Source organism: Melanerpes formicivorus, unplaced genomic scaffold, assembly GCF_026170545.1.
Source record: "Melanerpes formicivorus ecotype bairdi unplaced genomic scaffold, bMelFor1.0.p_v2 SCAF_10, whole genome shotgun sequence".
NCBI classification, from domain to species: domain Eukaryota; kingdom Metazoa; phylum Chordata; class Aves; order Piciformes; family Picidae; genus Melanerpes; species Melanerpes formicivorus.
The window spans coordinates 5,429,022-5,447,254 of NW_027142362.1; the positions used below are offsets into that span (position 1 = coordinate 5,429,022).

The following is an 18,233-nucleotide window of genomic DNA, read 5'->3' on the forward strand; positions in this document are numbered from 1 at the left end:
GAAGGATTTCATCTCCTGGTCCCACACACAGAACTGTATCCAGTTCTGGGCCCCTCAGGTTAAGAAGGACATCGAGACACTTGAAGGTGTCCAGAGAAGGGCAACAAGGCTGGGGAGAGGTCTTGAGCACAGCCCTGTGAGGAGAGGCTGAGGAAGCTGGGGTTGCTTAGCCTGGAGAAGAGGAGGCTCAGGGGAGACCTTCTTGCTGTCTACAACTCCCTGAAGGGAGGTTGTAGCCAGGTGGGGGTTGGTCTCTTCTCCCAGGCAAGCAGCACCAGAACAAGAGGGCACAGTCTCAAGCTGCACCAGGGGAGGTTTAGGCTGGAGATGAGGAGAAAGTTCTTCACTGAGAGAGTCATTGGTCATTGGAATGTGCTGCCCAGGGAGGTGGTGGAGTCACCATCCCTGGAGGTGTTCAAGAGGAGATTGGATGTGGCACTTGGTGCCATGGTTTAGCCATGAGGTCTGTGGTGACAGGTTGGACTTGATGATCTTCCAGGTCTTTTCCAACCTTGGTGATACTGTAAAGGGACAGACAGAGCTGTTGGAGAGAGGCCAGAGGAGGGCCACAGGGATGATCTAAAGGCTCGAGCACCTCTGCTATGAGGACAGGCTGAGGGAGCTGGGGTTGTTCAGCCTGGAGAAGAGAAGACTCCAGGGGCACCTTAGAGCTGCCTTCTAGCACCTGAAGGGATCCTACAGGAAGGCTGAAGAGGGGCTTTGCATGAGGGTGTCTAGAGACAGGAGAAGGGGGAATGGTTTGAAGCTGAGGGTTAGACTGGAGCTTAGGAAGAAGTTGTTCAGTATGAGGCTGGTGAGACTCTGGAACAGGCTGCCCAGGGAGGCTGTGGCTGCCTCCTCCCTGGGGGTGTTGAAGGCCAGGCTGGAATGGGCCTTGAGCAGCTGAGTCTAGTGGAGAGGTGTCCCTGCCCAGGGTGGGGAGGTTGGAATAGATGATCTCTGAGATCCCTTCCAACATGATCCTTTCTATGATTATAGCAGGGTACTCAACACAAGCACTCAGAAGCCCAACAGGCAGCAAGTCACATCAGCAGATGCTGCCACCAATTTATTTCTGAGCTGGGAAAGTGAATGCCAAGAAGGTAGAGATGCTGTAAATCTGTAAAGACATTTCCCCTTTTTATTCACATCTATGCACACACAACTTGCATTTGCTCTCCTGGCTGCTCTGCAGGGGAAGAAAAAACCCAAACAACCAAACAAAAGAGCAATAACTCCAAATTTATACTAAAAAAAAACCCAAACCCAAAGAAAATATTAGGAAAAAAATATTTAAGAGGCTAAATGATAACAGAATGGAGAAGATGGAGCAGTCTATAAAAGCAATTCACTACCTTCTTGGTCTTGTTTTCCCCTGATTGAATTACCAAATTAGTCAATGAAGACAAGCAATATATTTGGGCTCAGTAAAATATTTGATGGTGTCTCAGAAAAACAATCAATAGCAAAATCATCAAACCAGCAACAACAACAACCACCCCAACAGAACCTCCTTGAAAAATGAGTTCAGGCTGGCTTGGACCTGAGCACTGTCATACCACAGTATTAATACCAACTGCAAATTCGATTTGGCTGCCTCTGCCCTGCCTAGGGCTGGTCTGGGTGGCACAACCACGGCAGAGCTTGAAGCCAGGGACTGGAGTTAAGGCTGGGTTTATGCCACATCTGAAAGGAAAAGAGAATAGAGTAGAATAGAGTAGAATAGAGTAGAATAGAGTAGAATAGAGTAGAATAGAGTAGAATAGAGTAGAATAGAGTAGAATAGAGTAGAATAGAGTAGAATAGAGTAGAATAGAGTAGAATAGAGTAGAATAGAGTAGAATAGAGTAGAATAGAGTAGAATAGAGTAGAATAGAGTAGAATAGAGTAGAATAGAGTAGAATAGAGTAGAATAGAGTAGAATAGAGTAGAATAGAGTAGAATAGAGTAGAATAGAGTAGAATAGAGTAGAATAGAGTTAACCAGGTTGGAAAAGTCCTTTGGGATCATCAAGTCCAAGTCAAACCTATCACCCAACACAGGCAGCTGTGTGCTGGGCTGCAGCCAGAGGAGCGTGGCCAGCAGGGCAAGAGAGGGGATTCTGCCCCTTGGCTCTGCTCTGCTGAGACCCCACCTCCAATCCTGCCTCCAGTTCTGGTGTCCCCAGCATAAGAATGGCACAGAGATGGTGGAGTGAGTCCAGAGGAGGCCACAAAGATGATCCAAGGGCTGCAGCACCTCTGCTATGAGGACAGGATGAGGGAGCTGGGGTTGTCCAGCCTGGAGAAGAGAAGACTCCAGGGGCACCTTGGAACTGCCTTCCAGTACCTGAAGGGATCCTACAGGAAGGCTGCAGAGGGACTTTCATCAGGGTGTCTAGAGACAGGACAAGGGGGAATGGTTTGGAGCTGAAGGAAAGCAGGGTTAGACTGGATCTGAGGGAGAAGTTCTTCAGTAGGAGGGTGGTGAGACTCTGGAATAGGCTGCCCAGGGAGGTTGTGGCTGCCTCCTGCCTGGGGGTGTTGAAGGCCAGGCTGGATGAGGCCTTGAGCAGCTGAGTCTAGTTGAGAAGCATCCCCTGCCCATGGCAGGAACATGGAGTAAATGATCTCTAGGATACCTTCCAACATAAACCCTTCTGTGAGTCTATGACTTCAGCAATTTTGGAGAGCCATCACTGCTGTGGTGGCTCAGTGACCAAGCAGAACTGGCTCCTTTCTCCAACAGCTCTGCTATCTTCTTCACAAGTCAAGCAGCACCACAGCCACAAAGCCACACAGGCAGTGTGTCCCTTAACCAGCCTAGGCAGCAGTAAGAAAAGCAAGATGCAAACATCAAAAATAGGACACCTTCCACCTGCTCCTGTGGAAGGTGTCCCTGCCTGTGGCAGGGGGGTTGGACCTTGATAATCTTTAAGGCCCCCTCCAACCCAAACCACTCTATGATTCTGTGACTGAAATCAGAACCCAGAGGAAGCACTGCAGCCACTGGGTCAGGCCAAGATGGATACCATGAGAATGTGCTGAGGAGCTCCTGAGCAGAAGGGATGCAGACCTGGCCAGCAGCTCCTACAGATCCCCACAGCCTGAGCGAAGAGGCAGCAATCAGCCCACCAGGACAAGGATCCACAGCTCGCATCTGCATCTCTTGCTGCACAGTGGGAAACGTGTCTCAGCCCAAGGGCAGCAGCAGCAGCAGCTTTACCTGCCTCCCCAAGTGCCAGCTCCACTTAGTGTAATGATTATTAAGCCCTGTCAGCAGCTATGAAACCGATGGCCGCAGCTCCACAGGCAAAGCGCTTCGGAAGCCGCCGCCGCCGCGCGCAGGTTTTCATTATCCATCTGGAAAATTGCAGATGTCACAAGAGCTTTTAGAGCATCAAGACAAAAAGTCATCTTGTCAGCAGCAAAAGGGCCGCTTCTCCCCTGCCCCAGCCCCAGCAGCTGTCTCAGCACCTCAGGCTTCTGCATCAGGACACCGACGCCACCGAGGAGCCTCGCCGGCAGGCTGCTCGCCCCGCGGCCGCCGTGGCACCAGCATCTCAGCCCTGCCACGTGAAGCCTGCTCTGAAGGGAAGCAGGGGGAAGGAAAACAGTTTCTTCCCCTTCACACTAATTCACAGCCTCTTGGCTGAGTCTTGACTGTGTTAGGCTGGGAGGAGCTTGCTGTTTGCTGGGGAGGGTGAAGGACACACTGGGAAAGAAAGAAGATGGAGATCATAGAATGGCTTAGGCTGGAAGGGAGATCATCTAATCCACCCTCCCTCCCATGAACAGGGATGGCTCCAAACTAGACCACACTGCATCCAACCTGCCCTTGAACATCTCCCAGGGAGGGGGCATCTACAACCTCTCTGGACAATCTGCTCCAGAGCCTTGCCACCCTCATAGTGAAGAATTTCTTCCTGAGATCAAATCTCAACCTCTTCTCCTTCAGTTTAAACCTATTTCTCCTTGTACTATGAGTGGGCACTCTTGTAAAAAGTCCCTCTCCAGCTTTCCAGTAGGTTCCCTCCAGGTATTGGAAGGCAGTTATGAGGTCCCTCCTGGAGGTTTCTCTTCTCCAGGCTGAACAACCCCAGCTCCCTCAGCGTATCCTCACAAGAGAGATGCAAGTTCACTGGCACCAGCCCCTCCTGCAGCTGGTTCAGGTGGAATGAGAAGAAAGGCAGAGCACTTTTAATCCCCAACTCCAAGCAGGCTCATCTCTTTCCTCGGCTATAGTCATATGGGTTTTCACCTCTGTGGTGTTTGCAGCTGCTGGAGTACTTTGCCTCGGGTGTCATCAAAGGTGGATGTGGCAAAATTATGTTGCCAAAGGCCACACTTCCCAACAGGGATCTGGTCAAGAAGTGGCTTTTCCTTTTCCTGTGGTGCAAACCCCTCACTGATCACAAATGAGACCACTCAGCAAGATCAAAGCCACAAAAGCACCCCAACACCAGGGTGAGTAAGATGCTTGGCTGCAGCATACGGGTCTTGATGGGAAAAGAATCCTTTCCAGGAGAGGCTGCTAACTCCTGCAGCTGCTCTGATGTCAAGTAAAACAATGCAGGGAAAAACCCAGCTAGCAAGTTCCAGCAGATACAGGGAGCAAAGAGACCATGAGACACAGAAGATGGCCCTGAGCACCACCTCCATGCTTTTCTCACACCACAAGCCATAGAACAGCAGGGAGATCCTGCAATCCAGCCTGGGTATGGAGCACAGCATGCTGAAGGCTGATGTCAGGGCTGGAGTGAGCTTGTGGGTGCACTGGGCATCATTCCCAGTATAATGCCCCTTAACATACCCTGGTGCCTCATACACAGAGCCCAAAGAGAGACCTATGACCAGTTTGTAGGTCCCCTTCCTGACCAAGGCAGGTTAAAGGGTAAGATCATCCCTTCCCCTGTGCTCCTTCACTATCCAGGGTAACCAACTGGGTACCACCAGCTACAACTTCAGCACCAGCTGAAGACCACTCTCCCAAAGAGAAACTGGATTATAACCCTGCCCCCTTCAGACACAAAATCTGAGAGTCCAAGAGTGATGATTTACTCCTCCTGTGCACAGAACACCACTCAGGTGCCTTTGTGTACAGACATTATCTTCTGGTCCATTGGTTCTTAATAGCAGAGCTGTAGATCAAAATGAGATGCCTGAGCATCACCCAGGGCTCTGTACTGCTTCACCAGCTGATGCTAAACACTGATTCTGATGGTGAGTTTCTTGGGGCTGTCTGGGACAGAAGGAGGCTGCACCACAAGAACCAGAAGTTAGAGATGGAACAAGGCCATTAGATAATCAGATCATAGAATCAGCCAGGTTGGCAAAGACCTCAGAGATCATCAAGTCCAACCTATTACCTAATACTTAACACCTCCTGACAAGTAAACCATGGCTCCAAGTGCCACATCCAATCCTTTGAACACCTCCAGGGATGGTGACTCCACCACCTCCCTGGGCAGCACATTCCAATGCCAACAACTCTCTCTGGGAAGAACTTCCTCCTCACCTCCAGTCTAAACTTCCCCTGGCACAGCTTGAGACTGTGTCCTCTTGTTCTGGTGCTGGTTGCCTGGGATGCTCCAGCACTCTTTATCCTTTGCTTTCTCCAGTTGAGGGTTGAACAGTACATTTAAATGGCAGCTCCTCTCCATTCCCTTGGGAAGTTATTCTGCTGCCTCCAAATTTCTAGGCACTCCTTCAAGTACACTTGGCTCAGGTTCAAGCCAAGCAGCACCCTTCTCCATCCTCTCTCCCTTTGTTTTCACAGATTCCAAATGCTTCCCTTGCCACTCCTGCCCTTTCCATGACAGTCACTTGTCTCTCAACCAAGGCTGAAGCTCTCCTGCTCCAGGGGTTCAGCACAGAGTGCCCAATCCCAGCATCCCTGGCTAAACACCACAATCCTACAGCGAGTCATGAGGTGACAAACTCAACCAGGGGCTTCCTCCCAGAGGGCCACTTATCAGCATTAACAGTAGCAAAATCCTTTTCACAGGATAATTGGACAACTGCAGTCCAGACCAACTACAATTAAAATATTAATTACAGCCCTTTGCTTCTTCCCACACTGCCCTGCATCTTATTAAAGCCACATCAAAGTTGACACATAGCTGTTTGGTTGTTGGCTGCCTTCAGAGAGGCACAGGAGAGCACAAAGGACACGAGGCTTGTGGAGATGTCTCTTCAGCAGCAGCCTATCCTGCTGCTGTACATGGTGCCTGCTCTGGAGATGAACAGAATTACGCCAGCTCTGAAGTCACATGAACACAGATGGACAAACACCATCAGTCCAAGCAGCAAACACAGACTGGAGGCAGGCAGCAGCATCACTGCCATGGAGAAGAGCCCCCCGAGGAATAGCACCTCCTGCATGGACCTTGGGGCAGGCTGCTCAGGGGACTGAGCCTGGCTGTGGAAAAGATAGATGGGGGATTGGGGCAACTGGATGAAGGACATATTCCCAACCCTTCAAGATGAAGGAAGCAGGGGTGGCTCATTCTCACCCTCTCATTCCTCATTAACAAGCCCAGCACACATGCAAAGGCAGAAGCAAGCTCAGAGCCACATGCAGCAGGGTCCTGCCACATGCTAATGCTTTGGTGGTGGAAGAAGCTGATGCTCCAAGACTGCAACAGGGGATAGCTTAGAAATGAACTTCAAAATAACAAGTTTCAACATCTCCCCACCACCTCAGCTGGGAGCTCACATCGTGCTGAGTCACAGGTAAGAGGAGGGTCGCTCACACAGCTTTTTGTCGCTGCAATGTGAGAAGCAGTGGTGAAAGCCAGCAGTGAGAGAGCTGCTAACACAGAACTGCCCTGGGCACACAGCAGCTATGCTGGGGGGCTCCTCTGGGGCACCCCAGGCCCAGCACCCAGCTGGTGACTGGAGCAAATGTCTGCAGCCATGAGCGAGGGAGGTCATGCAGGGGGAGGAGAAGCCTGCAGGAACAGGGCATGAAGGAGGCTCAAGGCTTCCTCAGGCCACCTGCAAACCACTGAGGTGGCTGGGTTTATTTTTACTTCTTTTTTTTTAACCTGCTTTTAGTAGTTGTCTAAAATAGACACCTTGGGTTTGTAAAAGCCACTGGAATAGATGATGGCTGGCCAGTGCACTTTACATTTCCCTCATAAATAATCCATTATTACTTCTGGGAGTGGGACAGTGGTTTAGTGCTAGATCTAAATAAATCCTGCTCTTCTGCTAACCATTCCTCCTGCAGGGTCATTTGATGCATCTCTCCAGCCTTCCTGGGTGCATCTCTCCAGCCAAGGGTGGTTCCATGCTCCTGCAGACAGCAACAAATGATAGCAGCCCCAAGCTTTCAAAACCTTGCCTGGACTAACACCACCTGGGACCAAAGGACAAGGGGGTTGAGCATCAGCTGCTGGCTTGAGAGCAGAGAGGAAAGAGAGAGAGGGGGGGGGGGCAGAGAGGAAAGAGAGAGGGGGGGGGGGCAGAGAGGAAAGAGAGAGGGGGGGGGGGCAGAGAGGAAAGAGAGAGAGAGGGGGCAGAGAGGAAAGAGAGAGAGAGGGGGCAGAGAGGAAAGAGAGAGAGAGGGGGCAGAGAGGAAAGAGAGAGAGAGGGGGCAGAGAGGAAAGAGAGAGAGAGGGGGCAGAGAGGAAAGAGAGAGAGAGGGGGCAGAGAGGAAAGAGAGAGAGAGGGGGCAGAGAGGAAAGAGAGAGAGAGGGGGCAGAGAGGAAAGAGAGAGAGAGGGGGCAGAGAGGAAAGAGTGGGCAGCAGGTGCCACATCACAGCACCTTAGGGGAGAAGTGGGACCTCCAAAAGTCTTGCTAAGAAACCCAGGGCTGCACAGCATCTTTCCCTTGCTGCCATCGTGCTGATCCTGGACTGCATGGCTTAGCAGAGGGTGAAGCACTTATCAGTTTGAAGAGCTTGATGCTTTCTCACCTTGAAGGCACCAAATAAATAAGTGACTGGCACTGCTTGCACTTCAGCAGAGTATAAACAGGTATTTATAGACAGGAGCCCCAGAGGAGCCACATGCCCTTTCAATCCACCTCCCTGGCAAATAAAAGCAAGTGATATCAAGAGTAAGAAGTACACCAAGGGGCTTCTCAAACAAACAGAAGGATACCAAGAGGTAAAAGCCCTGACCTCCAAGAGCCCTGCTTGGTCACTCTGCCCACACATCTCAGGGGGGCTCAGCCCCTTGGCACTGCTGGGCTGAGACACCAACAGCAATCAGTTTCTGCTTCCAGTTCATTAGGGTGGCTCACCAGACAGTCCTGAGCCCCTGTGCTTAGCCCTGGCTTTTCATGTGGGGCTACTTCTCTCCACTAGCTGAGCCAGCCTGGCTGATGCTGCTTTGCACTCTCTTTCCTCCTGCTCCCACTACGTGGCAAGTTCCCAGGAGGATGAAATGAAAGGACCCTGTGATCACAGATTCCTCCTGAGCAACTAACCCTTGAGGTGCAGGCTCTCCAGAGCTGCAAAGTGTTTGTTCTTGCCTATACAGCTGCAAACAGATAACCAGGGCACAAAGCACAAGCAGTGCATGATTAGAGCCACACTGGGCCCAGGCAACATGGGTCAGAACTTGGCCTCATCTGAAAAGGTAGGTCATGGCTTTTGGATAAATATTTATGCTTGTAGGTCATGGCTTTGGGGGCAGATAGATTTGTGTTTGTTTGTTCCTCCAGAAAGCTGCAGCAAGAATTGCATGAGGAAGGAGGGAAACAGCAAACAAATAAACAAAGAGATGAAGAAATAATAATAAAAAAGAGAGAAACAGAAAACCTCAACTCAACAGAAAGCAAACTGCCAGGCAGCCAAAGGTAGCTTGGCAGGGGCTGGGCCTCTGGAATTGTGTGGTGAAGGAGGACAGAAAAAATAAACAAACAAACAGAAGAGAAATGGAAAACTCCAAAGTAACAAAAAGCCAAAGTGTCAAGAACCCAAGGCTGGGGAGGGACTTCTTAGGGTGTCAGGGAGGGATAGGACTGGGGGGAATGGAACAAAACCAGAAGTGAGTAGATTCAGATTGGATGTTAGGAAGAAGTTCTTCCCCATGAGGGTGGTGAGAGACTGGCACAGGTTGCCCAGGGAGGTGGTGGAAGCCTCATCCCTGGAGGTGTTTGCAGCCAGGCTGGATGTGGCTCTGAGCAACCAGCTGTAGTGTGAGGTGTCCCTGCCCATGGCAGGGGGTAGGACTGGCCACTCCTTGAGGTCCCTTCCAACCCTAACAAGTCTATGATTCTAAGATATAATTCCAGAGGCCCAGCCCCTGCAATGGTGTGATGAGGGAGGAAAGAAAACATAAAATAAATAAATAAGTAACAGAAACCTCTAAGGCAACAAAAAAGAGAAGCTCCATGCCAGACAACCAAGATATTGCAGGGTCTGGTCCTCCTGAACCAGAACCCTGGAAGTGTTCTGCAATTGACTCAGCAGACAATCACTATCTGTTTATGGGGAAAAGAAATGTTAATAACCCCCCCAGTTGTAATCAAACAGGCAACCACTTTGCTTTAAGTACCTATTAACTAATGCTAAATTACAATGGAGCAGCTCTGCAACTGCTTCTGACAGCCACATGCCCATGAGCAGTGCCAGCACTTTGATCAGGGAAGTCATTGTGCCCTGTACTCAGCAGTGGTTAGGCCACACCTTGAGTCCTGTGTCCAGTTCTGGGCCCCTCAGATTAAGAAGGACATTGAGATACTTGAAGGTGTCCAGAGAAGGGCAACAAAGCTGGGGAGGGGTCTGGAGCACAGCCCTGTGAGGAGAGGCTGAGGGAGCTGGGGTTGCTTAGCCTGGAGAAGAGGAGGCTCAGGGGAGACCTTCTTGCTCTCTACAACTCCCTGAAGGGAGGTTGTAGCCAGGTGGGGGTTGGTCTCTTCTCCCAGGCAACCAGTACCAGAACAAGAGGACACAGTCTCAAGCTGTGCCAGGGGAGGTTTAGGCTGGATGTTAGGAAGAAGTTCTTCCCAGAGAGAGATTGACCATTGGGATGTGCTGTCCAGGGAGGTGGTGGAGTCACCATCCCTGGAGGTGTTTAGGAAGAGCCTGGATGGGGTGCTTGGTGCCATGGTTTAGTTGATTAGATGGTGTTGGGTAATAGGTTGGACTTGATCTCAAAGGTCTTTTCCACCCTGGTTAATTCTATTCTATTCTGAAGCAGATCCAAAAGCAATCAACTCCTTGCCAGCTGTAACCCAACCTGCACCATTAGCTGGCACTGTCTCCAGCCCAGGAAGAAAACCTCACTTGGAAAGTACAAGGGTTGTTTTTAACCCCAGAGCCTGGAAAGTGGCTCAGCTCAGCAAAGCAACAAGTGCTCTTGCCTCTGGGTTTGCTCTGGCATCTTTCTCCCCAGATCCTGGCAAACTCAATTTGATTGTCACCTTCTTTTTCTTCCCTTAAAGTAATGCAGCGCCAGGAGCACAGCACAGGCATCTGCCTGAGCACAGGTTGCTTATCCCCAGGTGCTCTCAAATGGAATGGAAAACAAAGGAAAGGAGCAGGCATTTGTCCATCAATCTCCACACTCACACAGCCTCCACCTCTGTGCCATCCCAGCAGTTTTGTTAGTCCCAGGGCTTCTCTCTGCTCTTATTACTGGTTTATGAAATCTCCTTTTTGTTAGTCCCAGGACTTGCCTGTGGGGTTGTGTTTGTGGGGCTTTTCTTGGTGTGTGTTTAAGCCCATGATGAAGCTTCATTTCCTGTCATCTGCTGGAGTTTCAGGTGTTTGTCAGGAGAAGTGGGTTTATGAGGCTTGTGGTGACAAGCCTGACCTCAGCAAGTGAGGTTTAAATCCCTGCACCTCGGCTGGGTGGTCAGAGAATGTAAAACCCTGAGCCCAGAGTCAGAGCAAGCAGTGACTGAGGGAGGGATGCCAGGCTCCTTCTGCCCATGAGCTCTACCCCATCCCTTGCCCTGGACACAACAGTAAACCCAAGAGCTGTCAGTTTCCTACTCTGTCAAGATCCTGTTGTTCTTCCCACGCTAGCACAAGGTTTTAACAAGCATCTCAGCTCTCCCTCTAGGCACATCACCCTTCAGCAAGCAGCTGCAGCCCAGCCCTGCAGCTCCAGCATGTGAAGGGTGAGAGCCAGGAGCACAGAGCCAGGCTCATCTAAGTGATGCCCAGTGACAGGACAAGGGGTACTGGGGGCAAGCTGGAGCAGAGGAGGTTTCATGTGAACGCTCTGAGGGTGACAGAGGCTGCCCAGAGAGGCTGTGGAGTCTCTCTCTCTGGAGACACTCAAAACCCTCCTGGATGTGTTCCTGTGTGACCTGCCCTAGATGAGCTTTTGAGATCCCTTCCAACCCCTAACATTCTGTGGTTCCCCTCTGCTGCCTCCATGATGCCCATGTAAACACCACACTCCAAAAAGTCTCTTTGCTTTCCATTTTCCCTACACCTCCATCACCCCAGCTCCAGTATTCCAAAGCATCCCCCAAGCTGCTTCAGCCCACCCCTCTCCCTGGCCCCCAGCTAGAGAAGCCAAAGTCAACAGGCAGCCAGAAAGGGGAATCTGCCCTCTGCCACCCCACACTAATGAATGGCCTCTCCTGAGAGAGCAAGGGGGTGGCACTGAGCCAGCCTCTGAGAGCCCAGCCAAGAGACACCAAGGAGACAGGAGCAGAGCACGTCACAGCCCCCACACAAGGAGCTTTTGTTGGTGCCCCTGCTGCAGCCCGTGGCTGGCTCGCTTGGCAGCACCACTTGGCTGCATAAGTAGCCAGGTCATAACCAGAGCAGCAGCTCTGCCAGGGCTCTTGGGCAGTGCTCTGAGGCTGTGCTACCACCCAGAAGAGGACAAGATCAGAGGGCTGGAGCACCTCTCCTATGAGGACAGACTGAGGGAGTTGGGGCTGTTCAGTCTGGAGAAGAGAAGGCTCTGAGAAGACCTAATTGTGGCATTCCAGGATCTGAAGGGGGCTACAAGAAAGCTGGGGAGGGACTTTTCAGGGTGTCAGGGAGTGATAGGACTGGGGGGAATGGAACAAAAATAGCAATGGGTAGATTCAGATTGGCTGTGAGGAAGAAGTTCTTCCCCATGAGGGTGGTGAGACACTGGCACAGGTTGCTCAGGGAGGTGGTGGAAGCCTCATCCCTGGAGGTGTTTGCAGCCAGGCTGGATGTGGCTGTGAGCAACCTGCTGTAGTGTGAGGTGTCCCTGCCCATGGCAGGGGGGTTGGAACTAGATGATCCTTGAGCTCCCTTCCAACCCTGACAGTTCTATGATTCTAGGTGTGGACACATCATCCTCTAGCAGTCCTCCCCCAGCACATGTTCCCCGAGGCACAGAGAGTTACTTTCCAAAGGCAGCTGGGATGTTGGACATCTATCAACCATTAGGCTGCTTTTAAGGCTGGTGGGCAACCCAACAGGCTGGCCCAGGGGGGCCTTTCCAGCCCAAAGTGACATCTTGGCAGTCCAAGCCTCCCTCTCATTCTCTTTCTCTCTCTCTAAGAGAAACCCCATCTGCTTTATGTGCTAGGAGGTGCAGAAGGGAAAATACATGCTGAGGCTCACAAGGTGCCTTGAGTAACACATCCAACACGAGCACACAGCGTTCTGCTTCTGTGTCTGAGACAAAAACAACAGGAAAAACCTGCTCCTGCAGGCCTGCCAGGCTGGGATTTCAACAACAAGTGGCAACACATCAGCTGGCAGGGAGCAAAACACCTCCTGATTCAGGGAATGATGCACTTTCCCCCAAACACTCCTGCCTTGGCATTTAGTTCATTGGCTGGTTTTTTTAATTAGTATATGATAACACACTGGATGCCACACAGGAGGTGGCTCCTGCCCAAGAATTAACTGGGAATGAGGGACCCAGAGGAAAGTGCCAGCTAAAGGTGGTTTGGGGGTGGGTGACAGCTGCACTGTGCCCTGTGCAGGGGGTCAGAGTAAGGTAGAAGCTGTATGTGAGGCTCTGGGAAAGCAGCTGAGGACCACTCAGGGAAGTGATTTGGTGACTTGGACAAAGACATCACCCCCACTGAGAGGAAAGCTTTCAGGAAGATCAGTATCACAGTATCACTAAGGTTGGAAGAGACCTCGAGGATCATCAAGTCCAACCTGTCACCACAGACCTCATGACTAAACCATGGCACCAAGTGCCACATCCAGTCTCTTCCTAAACACCTCCAGGGATGGTGACTCCACCACCTCCCTGGGCAGCACATTCCAATGATGAACGACTCTCTCAGTGAAGAACTTTCTCCTCACCTTGAGAGGGTGCTCAGGGGTTCTCAGCCCACTAGAGGAGTAAAAGAGGAGGCACTGTGGAAAGACACATGGAGGACACAAGACAAACATTAGCTTCAAGGTACCCTTGCCAGGTTGGGACTATCTGCAACAGCTCAGCTGAGACCCCAAAGCAACCTGAGGGGAGAGCAAGGCCATGGAGTCATGGGTGTACTGAGCAGAGAGGAGAGAGAAAGAGAGCTGAGAAACTGCATTTTGGAAAGCATGGAGGAGACTGTTGCATTCCTTGTGGGGCAAGAAGTAAGTCAGCTACAGCTTTCAGGGCAGACCAGAGCCAAGGAGCTACCAAGCATGACAGCCACGGCAGGGCAATGGAAGGGCTGCATTTGTGTTGTGGGGAGAAAGGTGGTGAGGGCTGGCAGCAAAGAAGGCAGATACAGATTGAAGATGCAAAGCCTGGTGGCAGGGCAGTTGACAAAGGCACTATGGCTACAAAGGATGTAGGGGGAAAGTAGGAGGCTCAGAGCTAGTAAGGCCTTGTGCAAGAGAAACTGTCCACAGGGCAGGAGGATCTGCAGCCACCATCTGCTTTTAAAGATGTGTTTCATTCCTGTCAGCTCCAGCTCTCCAAAGCCATCCATAAAACTTTTACAACCTTTCCAGGGTTGTGATTTCATATCAGGATTGAAGGAAATACAGCATGATGAGAAGGAAAGCATGCTCTGCTGAGGGCCACAAAGATGATCCAAGGGCTGGAGCACCTCTGCTATGACAATGGGCTGAGGGAGCTGGGGGGTGTTCAGCCTGGAGAAGAGAAGACTCCAGGAGGACCTTAGAGCTGCCTGCCAGTACCTGATGGGTACAGGAAGGTTGGAGAGGGACTTCTCATCAGGAATGTCTAGAGACAGGACAAGGGGGAATGGTTTGAAGCTGAGGCAGAGCAGGGTTAGACTGGAGCTTAGGAAGAAGTTCTTCAGTATGAGGGTGGTGAGACTCTGGAATAGGCTGCCCAGGGAGGCTGTGGCTGCCTCCTGCCTGGGGGTGTTGAAGGCCAGGTTGGATGAGGCCTTGAGCAGCTAAGCCTAGTTGAGAGGTGTCCCTGCCCATGGTGGGGAGGTTGCAGTAGATGATCTCTGAGGTCCCTTCCAACCTGAACCATTTTATGATTCTGGCTAAACACTTTTGCCTTCCCAAAACTGCACACACAAGTGCCCAGCACAGCATGCCTCTGGCTTCTGGGAGGGCACAATATCCACCAGCACACTGATCCAAACACCTTTGTACACACACTGCACATCATCTCACCAGGTCTGGTTACTCACATAGGGCTCATTCCCCTTTAATTCCTCCACTAGGGTCAGAAGTTGCTTCTCCTTTCTCACATCTGTGTCTCTAAGCCCCATCAGTGGTAATACCCAGGGCACTTCCAACATGCTGTGACAAACCCCTCCAGGAGGCATCTACCATCATTCCCCCTTTCACAGATGGGGAAACCGAAGCAGAGACAGAGGTTAAGTCAGCTAGTTGCCTATGGACACTCAGTGAGTCAGTGGAAGAGCTGGGAATTGATCCCAGGAACCCTGTCTTCCATTCCTCTACTCCACCCACCAGCCAGTACACCCCACCAGATGGTTCTTATCATTGGACATATGGACTAAATATTGCTAAGTTGGTGTAGAGGATTCACTAGTTAATTAAATGTCCTGTCTTCTCTCTCCATAGGATGCAGAGGAGAAACCCCAGCCAGAATCCCATCTGGAGCCACTCAGAAATGCCTTCTTAAACCAAACCAAGCCCTAGGAAGCACCAGAAATGTTCCCAAACCTCTCAACCTGCCCTCCAATGCAGGTCCCAGCAAGGCCAGGAAAGGCTGCGACTCGAGAGCCTCCAAGCAGCTCAGGTTAGTCAAAGCTTGGCTCCAAACAGTGTATGCAGGAGCCAACAATTAGGCTGGGAACTACTTTGTCATGTGAAGGCTCTTCCTCCAACCTTCAATGGGCACCACCAACGCTGCCCAACTGGAGATGCCAGCAGAGTCACCAGAAGCAGATGGCACAGAGTCATCCGCTTTCTACTGGCATCGGCTCTGTCACATCACGGTGCAGGTGTTGGTAGCACAGAGAGACCCGTTCTGCCTGGCAAACATCAGATGCCTTCTGGCTTCCTAATCACTACCAAGGACACTTGAAATACCTCTTAAAGTGGTAATTCACCATGCAGAGGAGGAAACCTTCCAACAGAGAGGCAGCAGATGGGAACCTTCCACATCACCGCGAGACAGGTCAGCAATTGCTTTGGGGGCAGGCACCTTATGAGCTTAGAGTAGTATCTTGGTTCCCATCCACAGACAGGCACAGAATGGGTCCAGCTGCCCTTCCAACAGAACCTAAACCAATTCCATAGCCTTTTTCACACACCCTGCCCTCTGCACCCACTGTGATGCAAGGCAAAACCCACGCACCACCAAGTCCATGCAGAAGATTTCATCCAAGAACAAGCTCCCCTGAGGGCAACTCCTTCAAGACACAGCTGGAAGGAGAAGGCTCAAAGCCCTGCTAGGCAGCCTGCAGATGCAGTTGTGTGCTGCTAAGGAGAACACACACACACACAGACACACTTCTGCCCAGCAGAAGCACACAGAGGTGAGAACCACTGCTCTGTCCATCTCCACCACCCCCCTCAACAAACAGAAGAGGTTTGGACACCGTGCTCTTCAGAAGGCTTTGCACCCGGACTGACGAGGTAGGAATAAAGCCACACCACCTTTCCACGTGTGCTATAAGAGCCTGGCAATCCTGGAAGGTGCCTCCTGCTAGAGGAAAGCAACTGCACTTACCTTTCATCCCAAACTTGGACCGCCGGCCGTACTTGTTGATCATAATGAAGAGGATGACCAAGAGGACACAAGCAAAAGCTGCCAGCCCAACCGCTATGGAAACCTGGAAGGACAAAGCCTCAGAGTCAAGAGAGAGGGATTTGGCAGTCCAGATGGGAAGTACAGCAACCTCCTTGCCCAGATAACCTTTCTGGAGGCTCCCACCTTCTGCTGCAGCACCATGGATATTGGCTGAGAAGGGATGGAGAAGCTAGAGCAAAAGGCTGGCACAGCTTGGAAGCACCACAGGACTGATGATCTGGGGGTCTCCCTGTCAGTGACACCACTCTGGCACCAGCTCTCTCCAGCCTCTTCATTCATCTGCAAGGACAGGAGGTCCTCTGCTCTAATGCCTGGGTTCTCCCTTCACTGCATCACATCATGAGCCTCCAATTCTGACATCACCACTGGGCCACGACATCACCACACTAAAGCTATACCAACCTGAGCTGGGATTACACAGGAGCAGCAGCCAACCCTTTAGGAAGAGCAACTCTGTCTCCACCCAGACCTCCCTCAGGACAAGGAATGAGGGGAAATAACACCCCACAACAAGAAAATGGAAGACGTTAACTGGAACTGGTTTAGGTTTCTCTTCCCCCAAACCATTTGGTTTTCCTAAAGCCTGGAATGGTTCTCCTCATTTATTGTCAAGTCCTTTTTTCCCCCCAGTAGTAAATATTTATCCTACAACAGTGTCTAAAGCCCTTCACTGGAGCTGCAGCTCCACTGTGCCAGCGTACAAGCAGAGGAAAGAAAACCTCCTTGCCCTAAAGGGTTGACAATCCCAGGCTTATTTTAATATTTATGAATATTTATTCCTCCAAGCCTTTGCTGGAGAGCCTTTTATTGCCTCCATGTAAACAACAATTTCCTTGGCACCTGCCCAACTGCTCCCCGTGCTGGGTCTGGTGATGCATTTAGACTTTCCTTCCTTTTACAAAACTCCACTCTGCTCCTAACAGAAGAGACATCATTTCACCAACTGATTTCATTTTGCCACTCTTTTCCCCCTTGCCTTTGATACAGCAGCTTCTAGAGAGGGTTTTTGAAGCATTATTTATTGTGCCACACTCTGTTTTCTCATCCCCCCCCCACATTGTTTGCTGTGCTGTATATGTAATAACCAGGGCACATGATTACTCCAAGCCTCAGTGTTCAAAGGTTTCACTTCAGTTACAGGAGATGTCCAGCTGGAGGTGGAGAATGGAAACCAAGGTGGATTGGGTTCTCTTCCTTCTGTTGGTGCCTGGTGAGTTCAAGATCTTATAGCCCTCACAATTAGAGCACTGTGGTTACTGGAAGCAAAGTGGATTGAATTCTCTTCCTCCTGTTGGTGCCTGAAACCAAGGTGGATTGAGTTCTCTTCCTCCTGTTGGTGCCTGGTTGGTTCAAGATCTTATAGCCCTCACAATTAGAGCAACTGTGGTAACTGAAAGCAAAGTGGATTGAGTTCTCTTCCTTCTGTTGGTGCCTGGTGGGTTTCAAGAGCTTATAGCCCTCACAATTACAGCAACTGTAGTAACTGGAACCAAGGTGGATTGGGTTCTCTTCCTCCTGTTGGTGCCTGGTGGGTTCAAGATCTTATAGCCCTCACAATTAGAGCAACTGTGGTTACTGAAACCAAGGTGGATTGAGTTCTCTTCCTCCTGTTGGTGCCTGAAACCAAGGTGGATGGAGTTCTCTTCCTTCTGTGAGTGTCTGGTGGGTTCAAGAGCTTATAGCCCTCACAATTACAGCAACTGTGGTTACTGGAACCAAGGTGGATGGAGTTCTCTTCCTCCTGTTGGTGCCTCACAATTAGAGCACCTGTGGTTACTGTAACCAAAGTGGATTGGGTTCTCTTCCTCCTGTTGGTGCCTGGTGGGTTTCAAGAGCTTATAGCCCTCACAATTACAGCAACTGTGGCAACTGGAACCAAGGTGGATTGGGTTCTCTTCCTCCTGTTGGTGCCTGGTGGGTTCAAGATCTTATAGCCTTCACAATTAGAGCACCTATGGTTACTGAAACCAAGGTGGATTGAGTTCATTTCCTCCTGTTGGTGCCTGGTGGGTTCAAGATCTTGAAACCTGCAGAACTGGAGCCACTGTGGTGACATGATAATCTCTCTCCCCACCTCCCCCTCCCCTCTCAATACTTACACACAAGTATTTGTCTCTTTCTACCTGGATTCTGCATGAGAA

General features: G+C 50.9%; 1 protein-coding gene across 3 annotated transcripts in view; it reads right to left on the reverse strand.

Annotated features, from left to right (window-relative positions):
- NTRK3 (neurotrophic receptor tyrosine kinase 3) overlaps positions 1 to 18,233 on the reverse strand; it is a 287,748-nt gene that overhangs the window by 167,588 nt on the left and 101,927 nt on the right. For all 3 annotated transcript variants that reach the window (XM_068143397.1, XM_068143396.1, XM_068143398.1), the window contains exon 11: positions 16,012 to 16,114. In XM_068143397.1, coding sequence (XP_067999498.1) covers positions 16,012 to 16,114 — 103 coding nt within the window. The remainder of the gene's footprint in view (positions 1 to 16,011; positions 16,115 to 18,233) is intronic.